The sequence below is a fragment of the Heliangelus exortis genome, chromosome Z (assembly GCF_036169615.1).
Source record: "Heliangelus exortis chromosome Z, bHelExo1.hap1, whole genome shotgun sequence".
NCBI classification, from domain to species: Eukaryota; Metazoa; Chordata; class Aves; order Apodiformes; family Trochilidae; genus Heliangelus; species Heliangelus exortis.
The window spans coordinates 10,804,562-10,825,059 of record NC_092454.1 but is presented as its reverse complement, the minus strand read 5'-3'; the positions used below and the strand labels follow the sequence as shown (position 1 = coordinate 10,825,059).

Genomic DNA, 20,498 nt, shown 5'->3' with positions numbered 1-20,498 from the left:
GGGTGTGGGGCACCATTTGGGGCAGGAAAGGAGAAAGGGGAGGCTGGTACGGTGAGTAAGCCACAGAGAGGAGAGGGACAGGAGCAGGAAAACACAGGACAGAGCCCAAATGTGCTCTCAGGGTTGTCATTTGTGTCATGGTGCTGGTGCTTCTGCTTTCCGGGATGGGACCGGGCTCCAGCAGGCACAGAGCATCATCCCCGGGGAACAGTGTACCAGCGACAACAGGGTACAGAGACAAAAGGTCCACTGCCTGCTTCACCAGCACCTACAAACGTGTTATTATATGTTGTACCTGTTATTAAGTAAAGGATCTGGGCAACAGCTTACCCCAGACCCTCCCTCATTGGCATCCCTTCAGTGCACGGTTCCCTGTGCAGATGGGTGAGCTGGAACTGCCCAGTGATGGTGGGGGTCACCACTCTGCACTCCAGGGACTCGCTGGAAAGGGGCTGGGGTCCCCCTGAGCCCCCCTTGCACTTAAGCTGGGAGTAAGAAGGATTCACCCCCTGAAGGACACCCCCACCCCAACAGCCGTCTCCTCAACCCGGGTGGGGAGAGTAAAGCAGGCCCCGGGGGGCGGTGGTTCCCCAACTTTGCACGGAGGGGGTGACCTCCAGTTCTGGGGATAGGGGGGCAAAGGGGCCGGTGCCTAAACCCAGGTGCTGCCTGGAGGGATCCGAGGGGCTGCAGGGGTCCGCGACCCCCCTGCCGTGACGTCACGGGGAGGCCCCTCCCCTCTGCAACATTGGCCGCGCCCTCGACAGGGAGGCGGGGCTTGAAATGGCTCCGCCCCCTTATCTATCTAATCTCCTATTGGCTGCAGAGCTGTCACTCTGCTCCCCATGTCCTGCAAGCCCCGACCACGACTTTATCCCACTGCACCCCACCGCACCCCGCTGCACCCCATTGTGCCCCTCCAGAGCCCCATCACTACCCTGCTGCACTCCAGCGTGCTGGCGCTGCACCCACACTGCACCCTGCTGCATCCCACTGCACTTCACTGCACCTTGCTTCACCCTCTCTGCAGCCCCATGCAACTTTGCTGCACTCCCTTGCACCCTACTGTACCCCCTTGCACCCCACTGCACATCACTGGCCCCTCACTGCCCCTCTGCAGGCAGTGAACCCCCCCCGTGGGGACAGTGTCCAGAACTGCCGCAGTCAGGAGCAGAGCCACTGTGGGAGCACCATCCCCACCAGCGCTGTCCCCACGCCCAGCAGTCCCTGTGGGCCCTGTCCTGCATCATGGGGCTGTTGAGCCTCTGCAGGACATCCCTTCTCTCTCATCCAGGGCTTGCTGATGGTGTGGGACAAGGGGTGGTGCCACAAGAGGTAATCGGTTTCCCCAGCACCTCACACCCATGCTTCTCCCCTGCCAGATGCTGGCATTGTGGCACATCCTTGCCAAATCCCTCAGGCTCACTGGTGCTCTAGCACCTGCTGTCCCTGGCTACTTCGCTGCTGGCCCCGTTGGACTTATTTCTGCCTCTCTCTATAGATTGGCCACATATGGGGTGCTTCAGCCAGCTGGCATGGGCTGCTCATCCTGGTGATGTGTACCATGGGCCATGTGGATGTTTGGAGTCACCTGGAGGAGTTTGGAGGAGCTAAGGTGCCCTGGCAAGCCCCTGGTAGATGGTGTTTCTGGAGGGGAAGGTGCTCCAGGCAGGGGTGTGCAAGCAGGAAGGTCAGGAGTTTGTGAACACGGTGCTGGGGAGCTAGAGGAACATGTACTGCAACCCCACCATGAAGATCTGAGAAGTGTTCCCCCTGCTACATCCTCAAGATGATGGCTGCTTCAGTGTTGATTGCTTGCCCATTTTCCTGGCTGGGCTTCACCTGGAGCAGACCAGCTTCTGTGTAGGGCCCGTCTTCTCCTGGGTGAAGCAGGAGGTCACCCGACAGCCCTCCAGCAAGTGGCGTGTGGCATGGCAGGACTACTGCCCTGATGTCTACCTGCCCTACAGCAGCAACCTCAACTACATCCTCTCCTTGGATGTGCCCAAGACATTCAGGAGGCAGCTGGCACATCCACCTCATCCCCACAGAAGGTGTAGGCATCCTGGTGGAGGTGATGGTGGGTTTGCTTTGCCAGTGGCTGCTTTGCCAACACAACATGCCATGGCACATCTGCAACTACTGCTACCTGATGGAGATCCGTGTCCTAAGTCCCCTGGGAGCAGAAGGGTGTCACAGCAACATGCTGCAAGTTTGAGATGATGCCTATGACACCTCCACCTGGCCCACTGGAACCAACCCACCAAGGACCTGGTGGCTGAGGGACCATGGCTGCAGCACACTCCGGCTGCCCAGCCCCGGTGCTGCCCAGCATTGCCCATCCCGGCCCCTTCCCCAGTAGCAGCCTCGCTGCCTTTCACAGCCCAGCAGAACATTCACCAGGGTCCTGCCAGCCCCAGGGACAACTGGAAGTCACCAGGAGTGGGCAGAAGCAGAGAAAGTAGTTCCGTTCCACGGCATGTGGCCTGGGAGTTTCTAGGGGTCTATAAATAGCGAAGTTCCTCTTCTGCTCATCTTGAAAGTGAGAGGGGAAACATCCCCCCACAGAAGGGGAAATCATCGATTGTTGTCACTGGTACAAAAGTTATTTTTAATGTTATTAAAATGTCTCTCTTCTATAAACTTTCAAAATATCTGGGGCCTCTGCTATAAAGATTTGTGCCATGGCTGTGTAGTGAAGTGGTTGCTCCTGGAGCTGGTGGCACTCACAGGGGGTTGCAACCAGTGGTGGGGGACACCTCTTTGTGATCCAGGGAGATGTGGGGAACACCAGGGGAGCAGGGCACCCCGGTGTCACCCTCAAAAAGTGGCATGTGGGGGTTGTAGTGGCTGAGGGGGCTGAGGTGGGTCTGTGGCCGGAGCAGGAGCTGGTGCAGGGTCTCACCCACCTGCACCAGGCTGTGTGAGAGAAGGTGGAGGTGGGAGATGGTGTCACTGGCCAGGCTCTCCAGCAGTGCCTGCTGCTGCTGGGATGTTTGCAGGATCTGCACCAGCAGCTGCTGGATGCTCTGGAGCAAGCCTGCCACGCCAGAACCTGAGGAGAGATGGGTGTCAGTAGCAGCAAAACCTCACCACGGCTCTGAGAGCCCCGTGAGAGGCTGTTGGGATGGGGCAGGGAGAACCCACTGTGCAGGCTTGTGTCTGATGCCTCCTGACCCGCTGCTGGCTGCTCGCTTATGGCAGCCACCCCAGGGGAGTTCAGGGCTGAGGTGCCCACTGGCAGCACTCGGTTTCCTCTTCCCACTGCTGACGATGTCTCACCAGGAAAACCTGCCACAATGGTTTGGTGTGGAGGGAGCAACCAAAGTGCTGGAGCCACTCAAGCTCCCTGCTCAGTCTGACCCTGCTGCAGACCCCTGGGAGAGCAGGGCAGAACAGAGTTGCTCCTTGGAGCAGAGGGAATTGTTTGAAGTTGCAGACTCTTACCAGCCTTCTGTTCATCTCTTTCCTGCTTCAGGGAAGTGTGACAGCCTGGAAGGAGAGCAGACACAGACACAGTGAGCTGTGCATGGTGGCCTGAGGGTGGTACTCACCCAGGAGGGGAAGGGGAGGGAAGCAGTGACTGGTGTCTGCAATGAGAACTGTCAGACCCTGCTTACAGAGCCAAGGGGGTTTCCTGAGCTAAGCAGGGCAAGGAAAGCCTTACATGGCACAGTGAGGGGTTCAGGTGGCACTCCAGAGACGTGGTTCCCACCAGCTGCTGGGAAAGAGCAGAGAGGAGAGATGCGCTGTCTGATGGGACCTGCTGAGGGACCACCACCATCCCGGGGTCTGCCCAGCTTTCCCCAGCCAGCCCTGCAGCCCGACATGCCCTAGCCACAGCTCCACAGCTCCCTGCAGGGCCCCAAAGTGTTTCATGAGCTAGATACAAAAGCAGGAGTCACTCACCCACCACTGCAATGCAGCCACCTCTGGGCTGGAAGGCAGCAGCGGCGTAGCAGCACGCAGCAACACTACACAACAGATTAGGGCTGGAAGTGAAGGAGAATCCCACATCCACTTGAAACTGCAGGGGGAATTTAGGGAGACAGAAGGCAATTACCCAGTGTGGGATGCTGGCTGGGGTGCCCATGCAAATCAGACCCAGGGATGTATCCTGCATCACCTCAGTGTCAGACCCTGGCAGTGTGCACAGTGAGGGTGGTGCTGGATCTGCCCCTGGGTGGGCTGCAGGGCAGGGAAGCTGCAGGCACCTCTGGCCCTCACAGTCAGTCCTAACTCATCTGAAGCTTTACTGGGGAAAGGGGGACCCAGGACCTGCCAAGGGATGGGGGATCACATGCCCTGCAGAGCTGCACAGCCATGAGAGCCCAAAGGCCTGATTTAGGCCACTGTCCCTTAGGGACTTTGAGCCCCACAGCCTGTCACAAGGCAACCAGTTGTCTTGCCATGCCCATCGGCTGGGTCAGGGCTGGGGAACTCCTCCTGCCCCATACCAGCCATCCCCATCCCCTCACTCTCTGGGGCTAAAGACTGGAGAGAGAAGCCTCAGCACCCTCATCAGTAAGCATCCCTGCTGAGGGACTCACGATGGGACCCTCCCAACCCTCTAGGCCTCCCCTGTTGCCCTCATGCTGACGTGGGCTTGGGCTGGAGCCGTGGCCATGCAGCCTGGTGCAGCGGGGAAGAGCAGTGCTTACGGCTCGCTGGCTCATCCTTCACGGACTGCAGTGTGCCCGGGGTGTCCCCACCAACGTTGTGCTCTGCAGGGGAAGGATGAGGGAGACCAGAAAAACGTTTTAGTAAGAGGGATACAAGGAGTCCCAGCCACCCTATGCCCCACTCCAGATGCATGAACCCATGGGTACCTGGCGGTTCTGGTGAGGGTGGAGAATGGTTGGTGAGGGCTGACCTGCCCTTCCTGGGGGGAAGCTTCACCAGGTCTAGAGGAAAAGGAGGGGAGGAAGGGATTATCAGGGGCTCTGGGTGGCCATGCAGCAGCAGTGCTCCTCCAGTATCGCACACCCAGCCACCTTGCCAAGCCCACCCTCCCATCCCCACCACTCACCTGGCATCCTCCGCTCCCCGAAGATGGGACGCCCAGCAGCCTTCCAGATGCTCTTCATGGCTCGGTAGTGAGGGGGCAGGCGAGGTGAGTGGCAGCCGGCCCTCCGGCGTGTCTCCCGTTCCGAGTGGAAAGCCTGCTTGAGCGCCTTCCACTTGGACCGGCACTGAGCCACGGTGCGCCCGTAGCCGGATGCTGCCAGCCCTCGGGAGATCTCCCTCCACAGAGCCTCGTTGGGTCGAGACGTCGAGGCCATAAGCAGGGCGGCCTCCCCCGAACCCCTCACCAGAGCCAGCAGGCTGCTGACCTCTGCCTGCGTCCAGGCTCGCCCACGGGGCATGCTGTCCGGGGTGAGGGTGGGAAAGCTCGGCCCCAGGTCGGTGGTGAGGCTGGGAAGGGCTGGGCTCAGCCCCTCGGGGATCGGCCGTGCAGTCCCGAGAGTGCACCGGGGTGCACCGCCGGGAGCTGCACGGGGAGTCGTGCCTGGAGCTGCACCAGGAGCCCCCAGGATCCGCCGGAATTATCACCAGCAGCTGCCGAGAGCTGCAGCGGGAACCCCACCGGGAGCTGCGGGGATCTTGCACCGGGGGGCCGCACCGGGAGCCCCTTGGAGTTGCACCGGGATCTCCACCGGTAGCCGCCGGAAGCTGAACCGGGAGCCAGACTGGTATCCGAGCCGAGAATAGCCGGGGGCTGCACCGTGATCCGTGCCGGGGATCTCTGTGATCCGCGCCGGGTTCCGCACCCAGCGCCCCGGTTACACACCGGGCACCGCGCCGGGAGCTGCCGGGAGTCTCCGGAGCCGCACCGAGCATGTGCGGGGCCAGGAAGAGCCGCTGGGAAACGTAGTCCCGGCCCCGCCATCCCGCAGTCCCCCATCAGCAGCCAGCCCGGCGTGGGGTAGCTTCTGCCTGCCTGCATCCCTGGCCCTGCCTGCCCTGCTCGGCAGTAAAGGGTGGAGGATCCCTGGGCAGGACAATCCCTGGAATGTCTGGAGCCTCTGCCCCCGACCCCCGAGGGTCGAGGTCACCCATCATGTCAAACCCTCAGAGGCTGGATGGAGCATCCCAACCCCCTGCTTTCCAGAGCCGAGATGCAGCTACAGCCCCATGCAAAAAGCATCAACAGAAACCACATCTGAGCAATCCCCCCATGGCCTTGCTGCTTTGAGAGCAGGGAGCCTGGGCAGGTACCCCAAGGATAGCCAGGTCCCCCGCACAGTTCCTAGGGCAGGTCTGCTGAACACTGAGGGGTTAGGACAGGGGAAACAGCCTCAAAAGGGCTGCCCAGCCCAGCCCTGGGCCCAGGTCCATACTAGCAGCCATCCCCACCTTTTGCTGCCCCAAAGCCAGGGGTATGGGGTTCCACCATGCTGAGAATGCCTGGACCCTGGCCTGGCTGGGGCTTCCCCTTGCCCCAGTGTCAGGCAGCACTGCAACTCCCCCGGAGTTTTGGCCCAGCTGGTGCCCCTGGGGACCTTACCGGGAAGTGACACTTTGCATTTCATGTCAAACCTGTCTGCCTAAGGCGGCTGGGAAGGGGGTTACTGCTTCACCCTTGAGGTGCAGAGCAAAGAGACCAAGGGAGGGATGGAAGAAGGGGTCACATACACAGATCTGCGCTTGCCCCCCACACCAGGTAATGACATGCTGCTCCCTGGCCCTGGCACCCCAGCTCCTCTCCCTTCCTGCAGCCCCTTGCCCTCTGCAGGACTCTTCCTGCAGGCCTGCTCCCCTTTCAGGCATTCTCTTCCAAATATCTCCTCTCCAGTCCCACTGCAGTCTGCCTGCTCACAGGGTGGAGAGCAGGAGGGGCTGGAGGGCCCTGGGTGCACCCCAGTGCCACTGTGTACAAACACAGCCCTGGCTCTGCTCTCACCACCCTATGCCAAGTGCTGTTTGCAGGGACACAACTTCTAGGAGGGTCAAGGTGTTGTAAACAGGTTCTCCTTCAGTTTTCCTGAGCTCTCCCGCTGCCTTCGGAGACCCTCCTCAGGGCTGACAGATCTTTCCTGCCTGGGGGGTCCCCACTCTTCCTACCAAGCCCTCAGAGCCCTGGTTAACCCCCTTTTGTCAGCTCCTCAGCAGCCGGTGTGGCTGCCCTGGTGCTGGGCAGCCCTCAGCCTGGGTTTCCTCTCCCTGCTGCTCCTGATGGCACAAATCATCCTTGTTGGCTTGAACTTCCACTGTGAGTACCTTGCTTGTTCCTGCACCTCTCCAGCCAGTGTCTTGGGTTGGGGCTGGCACCATGAGGCTAGTGTACTGACAGACAGAGCTGCAGTTTGCCCACCAAGCTGGTCCCTCCTGCTTGGGGCTGAGAGTGTTGTGGTTTCTGGGGCAAGTAGAAAAATTGGTGATGCAAGACCTCACCTGCCTGGTTGGGAGAGGAAGTTGGGGGGACTGCGTGGGCCTGGGGGTGGTGCTGGGGCATCCCACTCCACCACATAGCAGTGAAATGGAGACACGAGGGAGAGTGGTGATACTGAAACCAAAAGGCAGAAGCACTTTCCCCGAAAGCCTGCCATGTCATGGGCTCCCAAGCACAGCAAAAAGAGCAAGGACCTTGGTGGGCTTAGCTGGCTGGTCACCTAAAGGTGGGGGACACCTTCAGCTGCAGCCATGGGGCTGTCCTTTGGGAGAGGGCTCTGGGTGCTTCTGGGAGCAGGAGCCCTAGATTGGCAGGGACACTCCCATACTCTTCTTCTGTAGATTTGAGAGAACAGGTGAGCTGCACCCATGGTCCCTGGAGCACAGAGTACAGCCCCAGCTATGGGCAGCAGGCACTGAAAGGTAAGAGAGCCCATCAGGCTCCAGCAAGAGGTATGGTAAGGGCCTGTCTCATCCTTTCAAGAGGCAAAATCTGTTCCTACTCCAGAATGTGTCCCTTCCCCCAAGACTTCCTCCATCTTTGCTGCTTGTTCCCTGGCTCCTGGCATGAAGAGGTGCCCCAGCACTGCTGAACAGGCTGTGCTGCTGGGAGCCCTTCAGAAGAGATGACCCCGGCACAGCTCAGGGTCACCTGGACAGGCCACAAGCACCAGGGTTCCAGCTGCAATGACTGTCCATGTGCTGGACAGCATCAGGGTCTATCAATCAGTCTCTGCTGAAGCTGAAATCTTAACTGCAGTCCCAGTGCTTTGCAGGTGATGTTTGTATCGCACCCCTAAACCTGGAGCTCCACTCCCTGACACAGCTGCCTGGTACCAGCACTTTCATCTAACCAAACCACCTACCCTGGTGTTCCCTCTGGGGAGCTGGGGCTGGGAGGTGGGCTCCAGAATAAGGGCAAGTGGGTTGTCCTGTCTGTGGTGAAGCAGCTATAGGACCACAATGGGTTGGTTGGAACTTTGGCTGCTCATTGTCACCCTCCTGAGCCCTGGGCTGGGGGCTGGCAGCACCCATTGCCAGCTGCCCCATCCAGGCTGTTTTTCTGGTGTGCAGGGCAATGTCAGTTCTGTCCATCTGGCTGGCTATGGGATGCAGGGCAGTGCTACTACTTCTCCTCTGCCAAAAGGAGCTGGGAACAGAGCAGCAAGGAGTGCCACTCCAGAGGGGCACAGCTGGTCACCATCCAATCCAATGCCACCCTGGTTAGTGTGCCCAGCCTGGTCCATCCCAACTTCCCACTGCCATTAGGCAGTGTTGGTGACTACCACAAGGTCCCTCAGCCATCACCCAGCCATCATCAGCATCATTTCAGCTCCCTGAGTCTGATCAATGTGCCCAAAGCCTAGCAAAGGCTCCATGAGGCAGGGAACTGGTGATGCTGTGTGCACAGCCCCCATCAGTAATCATATGGCTGAGTGTCACCTGGGGGAGATCATGTACATTTTCTTATGCACTAGGCTTTCCTGACACGCACAGAAAACATGGAAGTCTTCCACGTGGGGCTGAAGAAGGATGGCTCTAGGACTGACTGGAAGTGGCTGGATGGCACCCCACTGAAGGGGTGAGACTGTCAGCTTGTCCCCGGCCCAGGCTGCTGAGAGCCCAGCAGCACCAGGGCTCAGGGGGGTGATGGGAGAGAGGCAGCTCAGTAGCATGTGAGGATGTGCTCCAACTTTTCATCTTGCCAGGACTGCACTGGGGTGTTTTAGGGAATGGAGGATTGCAGGGTGCCCACTGCCTGCTTGGATGAGGGTCTGGGTGGTACCCCAAAAGCAAGCTCCCAACACAGGGTTTTAGCTTTGCCCCTCATAACTTCTGTGCAGCCTCTTGTCTCTGATTGTAAGAGTTGCTGGTGGGAAAATTCCACCCCACCCCTACTCATCCCACCCCTACTCATCCAATCCCATCCCATCCCACCCCATCCGATCCCACCCCACTCCATCTTGATCTCTCGCTACAGGCTCTTCCCAATCCAGCGCTCCACCAGCTCCTTCCTGGCCTGTGGCCGGGTGTCAGGCTCAGGGCTCTCCAGTGGCCCGTGCAAGGACACCCTTGGCTGGATCTGCCAGAAGAGTGCAGCCACCCTGCAGTGGCTCTGGTCCTCACCCCCATCCTTCCTCTGGGGAAACACCACCTACACCTGTGTGGGGCCCTGGTGACCATGGGGACCCCCAGCCTGGCTGTCCTACCACTCTCAACCCCACCTGACCCCACCACATGGCCATCTCTGGGTGTCACTTCCTCCTCACTCAGACCTTTTTACTCCCCTGGATCTCTGTGCTTTGGCAATAAACTCTGGCAGTTGGATGCTGTGGCTGGCTTTGGGAGTGGTGGGATGGGGTCTTTCAGCTCCCTGACCCAGCCACACTGCTGCCTGGTGGGAAATGACAACACTGGCTGCACCAAAGGAAGTGGACAGGAGTGAGCATCAATGCAAACATTGCCTGCAATAAAATCCTCACTGCCTGCATGGAGCATCTCCTGTACAGAATGGAGCAGGTTCCCCAGAACTCTGGGCTTTGTGATCATGGTGGCTGCCTTGGGGTTGTGCTTCTCAGAAAAGGCAGCTGAGAGCTGAGCTCTGCTGTTCAGGTCCCACAGAGCTGAACAGCAGACTGTCTCCTGGTGCTTGCCCTCTCTGAGCGGGTCACAGCAAAAGCCCTCACTTTGCGTTGAGGACAGGTGATGTGCAAGAGCCTAAAAAGCCTTCTGGGGCTTGGCATGGAGGGGTTTGTTCCTGGGGTTCATTATGGCTTTGGTATAGACCACCTGGGTTGTCCATCAGAACACACCTTTGGCATGGGCATCCCTGGGAGTCCCTACTGACACAAGCAGAGGAGCAAGCCCACAGTCACTGCATCCTGTCTCCTGGGCAGAGGCTGGGATGGGGAAGGTGATGGCCCTGCCATGGCAAGTAAACAGGGGCTCTCAGGGTTCCTGTCAGCCTAGAGAGTTGGGTGCAGAACTTGCTGCCTAGGATGGAGTTCAATCACCTCCCGACACACACAAAGCAAGGGTGGCCTCAGAAATAGCACCGCTTTTTTGCAAATAAATCATTCACTTCTGCTTTTCTGTACATGAAGAAGTGCCTCCACTCCATGTCATCTTGGCCCCAGCCTGCCACTTGAACACAGCACAGCACGGCAGGTCTGAGTCGAGGTGCTGTTGTCCAGGGTGGCATGGCCCAGAGTGTGGTCTACTGAAGTTCAACACAGCTCTTGCCTGCCCCACATCCCCCAGTGAAGATGACAGCCCCTATGAGAATGTAACCCTGGGGCAGCCAGCTCCAGCAGCACCCAGCACAGGTGAGAACCCTACCATGGCCACCACTGCTGTGGGGGTGCCCTGGCATGGGGTGGGCTCCAGGCCCTGGGTAGTGGGTGATGGGAGGGAGAGCAAGGGCAATAGAAAGTGATGGCAATGGGGAGCAATGGGAATGCACTGTGAGGTGACGGAATGGCAAAGGCAAAGGTGTCAACGCTGGATGGGAAAGGATGGGCAAGACAGGGCACAGGGACTCATCCACAAGCGTGGTCATGCCCCTGTTCACCCCTCTGTTCACTCAAGGCTGCCTCCCTCTCCCCGTGCCACCCAGCTATCCCCCAAACCCTGAAGGGCCCATCCCTCCTCAACTCACAGCAAGCCCCCATGGTCACCGTGGCCACCAGCAGCAGCAGGCAGGTTACCAACAATCCCACAGGGATGCACCACCGCCAGGAACAGCACCCTGCAAGACACAACCAGCCATGGCTATCACCTGGTGCAATGGAAAGCCCCAGGCAGCTCCAGGACCTCCTGCCTGCAGGCAGCATGATGGCACAGGTGGCACCCTGTGAGCACTACGTCTCTTCAAATATGAGAGTGGGAGCACCCTGAAACACCCGCCTCTGACAATGCCAGGATTTCCCTGGGTCCCCCGGGTGCCAGCTGAGCAGTCACCTGAGCTGGGCTGGGCCCTGTCCTCATCCTGCCCCGCTGGTGCTGTCTGCGTGGTCTCGTAGGGGCTCTCCGCTTCGTCCGTGCCGAGGGCTGTTGGAAGAAGGCAAGGGACAGTGGCTGAGTCCATGGGGCCGAGCATGGTGGAGGTAGCGTGGGAGCTCAGGCCATCTCTCACCTGCTTCCAGTGCATGGCTGGCCCCGCTCTGGCCCCCCATCACCTTGGCAAACCTCAGGTCAGCATAAACCCCTCTCTGGGCCATGTGGGCAAGCGCTGGGCAAGTCCCCAGCCCTGCTGGCTCTCACCCTGCCCTTGGGATGGTTTTCTGGGATGGTCCTGCCTCCTGCTGATCTCGCCGTCTCTCGGGGGTGCAAAGGAGAAGTGCAGCCGGTGTCTGCAGAAGCAGAAGTTTGCTCTGAGCTGCAGCAGATGGGACCAGTGAGGCACGGCTGCAGGGACCCGGACCCTCTTCATTGGCCCCAGTGTGACTGGCCCATCCCCTCCCACGCCATGAAAGTGCTAAGGGTCCCCCTGGGCATGCAGCAGAACCAGGGCATCACAGCCGGAGGTCAAGGCAGCGGCAGAGCAAGGATGGACCCAAACCACTGGGCCAAGGGAGAGCTGGCGGAGAGCAGGACACAGGAGCACATTGCCCTGCGAGCGGACTGGTGGGAGGCCGGAGGTCATCATCGATGCAAATTTCTCCTCCCAGCCTCTGGGAGTGGGAATTTCCCCATGATGTAACTTCTGCCACTGCTTCTCAGTCTCTCCCTGGTCCCTTAATAGAAGAACCTGGCTTTGGTATTGCTCCGGTCTCGGACCAGTGATTTGCAGAGCAATGACACCTGCACTGCTTTCCCTTCCCCAGACCAGAACCTCAGTATTCTCACTGAGCATGTGCCCCTCAGCCCCAGGCTCCAGCATCTCAGAGGTACATCCAGAGAAAGGCAGGATCCAGAAGGAAGGCTGAGGTCCAGACTAGCTGGGCACACCTGGACACAGCCAGGGCACACAGGACAGGACTGGGGTGTGCAGGTGTGCTGCTGGAGCACAGCACTGCAAGGCCACACTCCATCACCTCTGCAAGAGCACAGGAATGGTGGAGAAAGGCAGAAATCATGGCCAGCTACAAAGGGAACAGAAAGGTGGTTTGGGAAGCTAGAGGTTGAGCATCTTCCACTCAGTCCTGAGGAAGAAGATGCAACATGTCCTCCTGGACACTCAGTGCTCCAGCGAAGACACGGTGGTGGCTGTGAGGAGCACAGAAGGATTCACTAAGGGTAAGTTGCACCTGACCAACCTGTACGGGGCTGGGGACAAGGGGACAGCAATGGGGGACATACATCATGACCCTGTGGAGGCTGGGACATCAGCCACTGTGGTCTCCTTGCTGTCAGCATGGGGAGAAATGACCAGCAGAAGGGCAGAAGGGAAAGAGCTCACACTGCAATGCCAAAAACCTTTATATATGTCAGCATAAAGATTTCTTCAGAGCAGCAATGCACAGAGAGGGGAGCAGACCCAGAGCCACCAGCTTCCAAGTGGAAGCCATCCTTCCTCCCCCCTGCCTCACATTTGGCTTGATTCTCCACAGGCTGAGCCCTGTACCCCTGCCCCCAGCTGCACCAGCCCACCATCCTCCCAGGGGAGGAGGCGTGGAAAGGGGCCACTGGCTGTGCACCAATCCCTGAGGCCTTCCTGCTGCCATCTTCCTCATCTCATAGCAAACTTCTGCATCTGCAGAACCCAGACACAGTTCTCCTTCACAGCCCTGAGAGAAGAAGGGACTGTGGCAGAGCAGGAGCCATCAGGGCCATTGGGCCAGCACAGGGAATGGCCCAGAGTGTGATCTATGCTGACCTGAAGTTTAACACAGCCCCCGATGAGGATGACAGCCCCTATGAGAATGTGACCCTGGGGCAGCCAGCTCCAGCAGCACCCAGCACAGGTGAGAACCCTACCATGGCTACCACTGCTGTGGGGATGATGCTCCGGTTTGGGTTGGGCTCCAGGCCCTGGGCAGTGGGTGATGGCCCCAGGACCATGGGGTAATGCCCAGGGCCCTCATCTCTTGCAGGGTGCTGGCTCCGGCGATGGCGTCTCCCTGTGTGGCTGCTGGCAGCCACCCTGCTGCTGCTGCTGCTGGTGGCCACTGTGGCCCTGGGGGCTTGCTGTGAGTTGGGAGAGGGTTGTGGGGTGGGAGGCAGGGGAATGAGGGAGCAGCAGGAGCAGGTTTGGGGCTTGGGGTAGGCTGGGCTGCTGGTGGCCTGGGGGCAGCGCACCCTGAGCTGCCTGCAGTGCCTCCCACTGCCTTCCCAGTGGCTCACACTGCCTCCCACTGAATCCCACTGCATCCAACTCTCTCCTAATATCTTCCTAGTGGTTCCCACCACCTTTCCACTGCTTCTCACTGTCTTCTCTCTCCAGCCCACTGCTTTCCCACCATAACCCATTACCTCACAGTTGCCTTCCCACTGCACCCCACTACTGTCCCACTGTTTCACCATTTCTTCCCCATTGACTCCCCACTGCTCCCATCACTGTGCCATTACCTCCCACTCCCCCCACTGCCTCCCCTCCCCTTACCATCACTGGGGCTTCCAGGCCCTCCCAATGACACCCCCACGTCCACTCCTGCCCCCGCAGTCTCACACTCTTATCCCACTGCCCCCACCAAGCACCGTGCTCTGGGAGCATGGCCGCTCCCGTGTCTGTCCCCCTTGCCCGGGGCTGCCCCGTCGCCACGGCCCAGCTGACCCAGGCTGTCCCCAGACTGGCAGGTGACCCGCAGGATGCAGGACACCTCCCGGGAGCACGTGGCCGAGCAGGGCCGCCTCTCGCAGGAGGTGAGCGACCGGGAGCGGAGCCTGGAGCAGGCGCGGCTGGAGCTGGCGTGGGCCCGAGCGGAGCTGCAGCGAGCGTGGACGGAGGGGAACGGCAGCCGGGCGGAGCTGGGCAGGCTGGGCTCCGAGCTGCAGCGTGTCACGGGGGTCCTGGGGAGGACGCAGAAGGAGCTGCAGGAGTTGCAGGGTCAGCTCAACAGCAGCCAGGACACCGTGAGCAGCCTGCGCGCCTGCGTGAACACAGGTAGGGCCGTGGCGGGGCGAGGGGGGCGACGGGCGGTGATGCTGCCGGGGAGATGTGGGGGCTGACCCCGGCCACGCTGGGCATCCCCCCACCCCGAGCATCCCGTGCGTGGGCGAGCGCCTGAGCCCTGCCCCTGCCTGCTCCCAGATTGCTGTCCCCCAGGCTGGGTGCTCTACAGGAGCAAGTGCCTCTTCATCTCTGTGGAGTCTGCCACATGGCAGGCCAGTGACCAGGACTGCAGAGAGAGATCTTCTCAGCTGCTGGTCCAAGGCGACTGGCCGGCATTTTCTGTGCCGGTAAGGAGCAGGGGGCTATGGGACCCAAGGAGGCTGGGGGCAATGTGGCAGCTGGTTAGACCCCATCTTCTCTTTCCACAGCATTTTGTCAAGGCACCAGGTGCCATGTACTGGATTGGAGCAAAATGGTCCTGGGAGGGGCTTCTTGTATGGCAGGGCAGCAATGATTCTGATAGGTAAGTGCAGTATTCCTTGACACAAGCACCTATCTTTTAGGCATGCTGGGGAGGTGCTGTTTCACCCCTCTGAGACCCTGAGACCCGCAAAAGAGATGATGCTCCAACAAGCAGTGCCCTGGGGTGGGGGCTCTGGACCAGGGGAACGGAATGTGGCCCTTCTACTGATAGGTCCCAGTGCCAGCCACCCTGCCTCCCTAGTGGCACTGGGACCTGTGGGAAGAAATGACCATGGTGATGATGCTGCTGTTGCCGCTCTGAGACCTGCCTTCTCTCCTAGCAGACTAACTTCAGACTGTGGGGTAACAGTTAATGGAGACATATGGGGTTCCAAATGTTGGAAAAAGTACTCCTGGATCTGCGAACAGCTCCCTAAGCTGACCAGCACATCTGAGAGCCTCTTTCCTCTCCTAGTGAGGTAGTGACTGGGCTGTCACCCCGTTTCATGGCAGAACTAGGGGAAAGGAGCTGGGGGTGTCCTGGGATAATAAAAGGAAAGACAGGAAAATTATCCTGTTCTGTATATTTTCCATGGATCTGTGAGAAGTCCCCAAATCTGAGTAGTCCTTTCAAGACCATCTCTCTTCTTCCAGACAAGTGGTGACCTCTGAGACTTCTATTCCATCACTCACGGGTACAGCCTGGGGTGCACACCAAAGAAACCCTTTTCCTCCTGCACAGCTACATCCCTGAGCACTGTTGCCTCAGCTGCATTGGGAAGGTCTGGGAATACAGGTTGAAAAAGAAGATATCTGCCTTATAAAACAAGACTTAAGGAAAAGAGACCATATTTCTGTGTTCCATACTCATTCCCATGTTTGCATCCCCTGCCCTCCTGTCCTGGCTCCCCTGATCCAGAGAGCAGATTCTGGTATTGAGCCCTGCTCACCTCTGCTGTCTTCTGTTGAGCCAGGTTTGGGAGGTGCCTCTGGCACCTTCTGAAGCTGGGTACAATGGTGCCATTGGTGTCCCCAAACTGTCCCGCTGGGGGAGTTCTTTGGTTTTACTGTCACTCCCTCATCTCTGCTGCTGGCTCCTGTCCTGCCTTCTCCCCTCCCTCCATCACCTGCCCTTGGTCACAGACTGTGCACAGCTCCCTGTTGGAGCACAACCTTGATCCCAGGAACAACATAGAGCACATCCTCCCAGGCGTGTAATGGTCCAGGCCCATGGAGAACATGCTGGTGGATGGGAAAAGCCAGGCAGGATTTGCCAAGGGCAAGTGACTCCTGCCTGACCTGCTTGCTGCTGTGAGAACAGTGGGCTGTGGACAGACACAGAGCAATGGACAAAAATTTTCATGAACCTTTGAAATCTGGAACATGGTTTCCCATGGTCTCCTTGCTGACAGAATGGGGAGATGTGGCTATGAGAAGAGCAGAAGCAGCTGGATGGTGGGGGGCCTGCAGGGGAGTGTCAGAGATGCTGTCATCCAGCTGGCAACATCTCTGTAGGGTAAATCCTGGGGCTGATGCTCCTTGATCTTCACTGGTGCCCAGGATGATGGGGTGGGTATGGCCTCAGCCATCTGGGGTCAATAATGAACTGGGCAGCAGTGGGTGTACTGGAACAAGGGACTGGTGTACAGAGGGGCCTGGAGAAACCAGGTAGAGGGATCTTGCTGGTATTGGATGGGGGAAAGGGCAAGTCCTGCATTGGGTAAGGAAGGAGAAACCCCAAGCAGGACGCTGGGTGAGCAAGCAGCTGTGCTGAACAGGCCTGGGGACCCATGACCCAGAGGCTGGACAGCAGTCAGCAGTGTGTCTTCGTGGTGGCAGAGCCCAATGACACTGTGGACAGTGGTGGTTGGAGGTCAGGGCACCAGGGAGCCTGAGCCTCTGTGGACACCAAGGAGACCACATCAGGATAAGCCAGACACAGCAAGTTCTTGTTTCGCATGATCGTGGAGATTGCAGGGAACCTCCTGCAATCCTGTCCCAGCCTTGCCATTCTGTGGGCTGGCTCCATCAGCCTCCTTTCACCCCTCATCTCTCAGGAGCTGCCCACATCCAGCTTAATGAAGTGATCCCCACCTCATCCTCCTCTCTGCAGAAACACTGAATGAGACAAGGCTGCCCAGCACTGCCCCTGGGAACCCCACGCACTCCAGCTGGGTCTGGAGTACGAATCCCTCATCTCACCCATCACCTTAGTTCCCACCATGGAATTAAGGATCTTTCCCCCATGGTGGCAGGGCTCTCCCCTTTTCCCCATGCCCCCAAGCCTCCCCAATGCCCCCCACACACACACACACTGTCTGAAGTGTGCTTGCTGCATCTCCATTTCCTCCCATGGCATTAAGGCTCCCTCATTTGCTTTCCATGGTGTCAGGGATCTTCACTGCATCAACACTTCCCTCATGGCTTCAGGCTCCCCTTTTCCCTCCATGGTCTCAGGGATCCTTCATTCATCCCCTCCTTGACCTTAGGGCTCCCCAGTTCACCCCTATCTCCCCCATGGTCAGAGACTCCCCAGTGTTTCCCTATTTTCCCCATGATCTCAGAGCTCCCCAGTGTTCCTCCATCTCTCCCCATGGTCTAAGAGGTTTCTCATGCTGATGGCACCCACTACCTGCATCTTCCCCAGGCAAAGCCCAACCCAAAGCCCCCGATAAGTGATGGAGACAGGAGAGAGGGTAAGGTGGGAGCTTTGGATGCTGAGGAAAGGGAAGGCAACAAACCAAAAGGACTTCCTGAAGAGAAAAGGTTGGGTACATGAATGGTGCCATTATCCCACCAGCTCCAGGGAGATGAGAATGGCACGTCCTGCACTGCTGCACCTCCAGCATCCTCGGGGCAGCATGGCAGGTCCTTCCTGGGCGTCACTGTCAGCTGTGCTGGACAAGCACACACCATGAGCTGGTGCAAGGTCGTGCAAATGTACATGTCAGTGCAAGAGAGGGGAGAAAGGTCTATTTTCCATGAGCCTTGCTTTAAAATACAGACAACCTTTCCCAGTGCTTTGCAATGTGGTTGATGCAACATGTGCACAGGGGAGATGAACTCTGGGTGCACCCCCAGCTCCTTTCCCCTAGTTCTGCCATGAAACGGGGTGACAGCCCAGTCACTGCTTCACTAGGTGAGGAAAGAGGCTCTCAGATGTGCTGGTCAGCTTAGGGAGCTGTTCGCAGATCCAGGAGTACTTTTTCCAACATTTGGAACCCCGTATGTCTCCATTAACTGTTACCCCACAGTCTGAAGTTAGTCTGCTAGGAGAGAAGGCAGGTCTCAGAGCGGCAACAGCAGCATCATCACCATGGTCATTTCTTCCCACAGGTCCCAGTGCCACTAGGGAGGCAGGGTGGCTGGCACTGGGACCTATCAGTAGAAGGGCCACATTCCGTTCCCCTGGTCCAGAGCCCCCACCCCAGGGCACTGCTTGTTGGAGCATCATCTCTTTTGCGGGTCTCAGGGTCTCAGAGGGGTGAAACAGCACCTCCCCAGCATGCCTAAAAGATAGGTGCTTGTGTCAAGGAATACTGCACTTACCTATCAGAATCATTGCTGCCCTGCCATACAAGAAGCCCCTCCCAGGACCATTTTGCTCCAATCCAGTACATGGCACCTGGTGCCTTGACAAAATGCTGTGGAAAGAGAAGATGGGGTCTAACCAGCTGCCACATTGCCCCCAGCCTCCTTGGGTCCCATAGCCCCCTGCTCCTTACCGGCACAGAAAATGCCGGCCAGTCGCCTTGGACCAGCAGCTGAGAAGATCTCTCTCTGCAGTCCTGGTCACTGGCCTGCCATGTGGCAGACTCCACAGAGATGAAGAGGCACTTGCTCCTGTAGAGCACCCAGCCTGGGGGACAGCAATCTGGGAGCAGGCAGGGGCAGGGCTCAGGCGCTCGCCCACGCACGGGATGCTCGGGGTGGGGGGATGCCCAGCGTGGCCGGGGTCAGCCCCCACATCTCCCCGGCAGCATCACCGCCCGTCGCCCCCCTCGCCCCGCCACGGCCCTACCTGTGTTCACGCAGGCGCGCAGGCTGCTCACGGTGTCCTGGCTGCTGTTGAGCTGACCCTGCAACTCCTGCAGCTCCTTCTGCGTCCTCCCCAGGACCCCCGTGACACGCTGCAGCTCGGAGCCCAGCCTGCCCAGCTCCGCCCGGCTGCCGTTCCCCTCCGTCCACGCTCGCTGCAGCTCCGCTCGGGCCCACGCCAGCTCCAGCCGCGCCTGCTCCAGGCTCCGCTCCCGGTCGCTCACCTCCTGCGAGAGGCGGCCCTGCTCGGCCACGTGCTCCCGGGAGGTGTCCTGCATCCTGCGGGTCACCTGCCAGTCTGGGGACAGCCTGGGTCAGCTGGGCCGTGGCGACGGGGCAGCCCCGGGCAAGGGGGACAGACACGGGAGCGGCCATGCTCCCAGAGCACGGTGCTTGGTGGGGGCAGTGGGATAAGAGTGTGAGACTGCGGGGGCAGGAGTGGACGTGGGGGTGTCATTGGGAGGGCCTGGAAGCCCCAGTGATGGTAAGGGGAGGGGAGGCAGTGGGGGGAGTGGGAGGTAATGGCACAGTGATGGGAGCAGTGGGGAGTCAATGGGGAAGAAATGGTGAAACAGTGGGACAGTAGTGGGGTGCAGTGGGAAGGCAACTGTGAGGTAATGGGTTATGGTGGGAAAGCAGTGGGCTGGAGAGAGAAGACAGTGAGAAGCAGTGGAAAGGTGGTGGGAACCACTAGGAAGATATTAGGAGAGAGTTGGATGCAGTGGGATTCAGTGGGAGGCAGTGTGAGCCACTGGGAAGGCAGTGGGAGGCACTGCAGGCAGCTCAGGGTGCGCTGCCCCCAGGCCACCAGCAGCCCAGCCTACCCCAAGCCCCAAACCTGCTCCTGCTGCTCCCTCATTCCCCTGCCTCCCACCCCACAACCCTCTCCCAACTCACAGCAAGCCCCCAGGGCCACAGTGGCCACCAGCAGCAGCAGCAGCAGGGTGGCTGCCAGCAGCCACACAGGGAGACGCCATCGCCGGAGCCAGCACCCTGCAAGAGATGAGGGCCCTGGGCATTACCCCATGGTCCTGGGGCCATCACCCACTGCCCAGGGCCTGGAGCCCAACCCAAACCGGAGCATCATCCCCACAGCAGTGGTAGCCATGGTAGGGTTCTCACCTGTGCTGGGTGCTGCTGGAGCTGGCTGCCCCAGGGTCACATTCTCATAGGGGCTGTCATCCTCATCGGGGGCTGTGTTAAACTTCAGGTCAGCATAGATCACACTCTGGGCCATTCCCTGTGCTGGCCCAATGGCCCTGATGGCTCCTGCTCTGCCGCAGTCCCTTCTTCTCTCAGGGCTGTGAAGGAGAACTGTGTCTGGGTTCTGCAGATGCAGAAGTTTGCTATGAGATGAGGAAGATGGCAGCAGGAAGGCCTCAGGGATTGGTGCACAGCCAGTGGCCCCTTTCCACGCCTCCTCCCCTGGGAGGATGGTGGGCTGGTGCAGCTGGGGGCAGGGGTACAGGGCTCAGCCTGTGGAGAATCAAGCCAAATGTGAGGCAGGGGGGAGGAAGGATGGCTTCCACTTGGAAGCTGGTGGCTCTGGGTCTGCTCCCCTCTCTGTGCATTGCTGCTCTGAAGAAATCTTTATGCTGACCTATATAAAGGT

At 59.2% G+C, this 20,498-nt stretch overlaps 4 protein-coding genes and 1 long non-coding RNA gene across 9 annotated transcripts; 2 read left to right on the top strand and 3 right to left on the bottom strand.

Moving 5' to 3' along the window:
* Positions 1 to 2,584: 2,584 nt before the first annotated feature.
* Positions 2,585 to 5,781, bottom strand: LOC139789815 (uncharacterized). Of its 4 annotated transcripts, XM_071730888.1 has the most exons (6): positions 5,030 to 5,781; positions 4,830 to 4,904; positions 4,662 to 4,724; positions 3,448 to 3,492; positions 3,148 to 3,291; positions 2,585 to 3,055 (listed from the first exon to the last, which is right to left on the bottom strand). In XM_071730888.1, exons 1-6 carry the CDS (start codon positions 5,364 to 5,366, stop codon positions 2,727 to 2,729), a joined length of 993 nt encoding a protein of 330 aa, XP_071586989.1. In that variant the 5' UTR covers positions 5,367 to 5,781; the 3' UTR covers positions 2,585 to 2,726. The 4 variants fall into 4 exon arrangements, with proteins under 4 accessions (XP_071586989.1, XP_071586987.1, XP_071586988.1 ...); XM_071730886.1 differs by having other exon boundaries at positions 2,585 to 3,291; XM_071730887.1 differs by lacking the exon at positions 5,030 to 5,781 and adding an exon at positions 3,668 to 3,763 and having other exon boundaries at positions 2,585 to 3,291; positions 3,910 to 4,724; positions 4,830 to 4,902.
* Positions 5,782 to 6,541: 760 nt separating this feature from the next.
* LOC139789816 (CD209 antigen-like protein E) lies at positions 6,542 to 9,720 on the top strand. Of its 2 annotated transcripts, XM_071730890.1 has the most exons (6): positions 6,542 to 6,664; positions 7,103 to 7,213; positions 7,735 to 7,815; positions 8,467 to 8,615; positions 8,871 to 8,974; positions 9,374 to 9,720. In XM_071730890.1, the coding sequence occupies exons 1-6, from the start codon at positions 6,616 to 6,618 to the stop codon at positions 9,570 to 9,572; spliced, it is 693 nt and encodes a 230-aa protein (XP_071586991.1). In that variant the 5' UTR covers positions 6,542 to 6,615; the 3' UTR covers positions 9,573 to 9,720. The 2 variants fall into 2 exon arrangements, with proteins under 2 accessions (XP_071586991.1, XP_071586992.1); XM_071730891.1 differs by lacking the exon at positions 7,103 to 7,213.
* Positions 9,721 to 10,797: 1,077 nt separating this feature from the next.
* Positions 10,798 to 12,011, bottom strand: LOC139789814 (uncharacterized). The gene is made up of 3 exons (XR_011723254.1): positions 11,528 to 12,011; positions 11,353 to 11,442; positions 10,798 to 11,140 (listed from the first exon to the last, which is right to left on the bottom strand). It is a non-coding gene; the product is annotated as an uncharacterized lncRNA (long non-coding RNA).
* Positions 12,012 to 13,147: 1,136 nt separating this feature from the next.
* On the top strand, positions 13,148 to 16,135 carry LOC139789788 (B-cell differentiation antigen CD72-like). The gene is made up of 6 exons (XM_071730858.1): positions 13,148 to 13,298; positions 13,428 to 13,523; positions 14,123 to 14,437; positions 14,585 to 14,733; positions 14,815 to 14,909; positions 16,075 to 16,135. The coding sequence occupies exons 1-6, from the start codon at positions 13,184 to 13,186 to the stop codon at positions 16,133 to 16,135; spliced, it is 831 nt and encodes a 276-aa protein (XP_071586959.1). The 5' UTR covers positions 13,148 to 13,183.
* Positions 16,136 to 18,285: 2,150 nt separating this feature from the next.
* Positions 18,286 to 20,237, bottom strand: LOC139789894 (B-cell differentiation antigen CD72-like). The gene is made up of 5 exons (XM_071731013.1): positions 20,009 to 20,237; positions 19,784 to 19,879; positions 18,870 to 19,184; positions 18,574 to 18,722; positions 18,286 to 18,492 (listed from the first exon to the last, which is right to left on the bottom strand). Exons 1-5 carry the CDS (start codon positions 20,121 to 20,123, stop codon positions 18,394 to 18,396), a joined length of 774 nt encoding a protein of 257 aa, XP_071587114.1. The 5' UTR covers positions 20,124 to 20,237; the 3' UTR covers positions 18,286 to 18,393.
* Between the last annotated feature and the right edge of the window lie 261 nt (positions 20,238 to 20,498).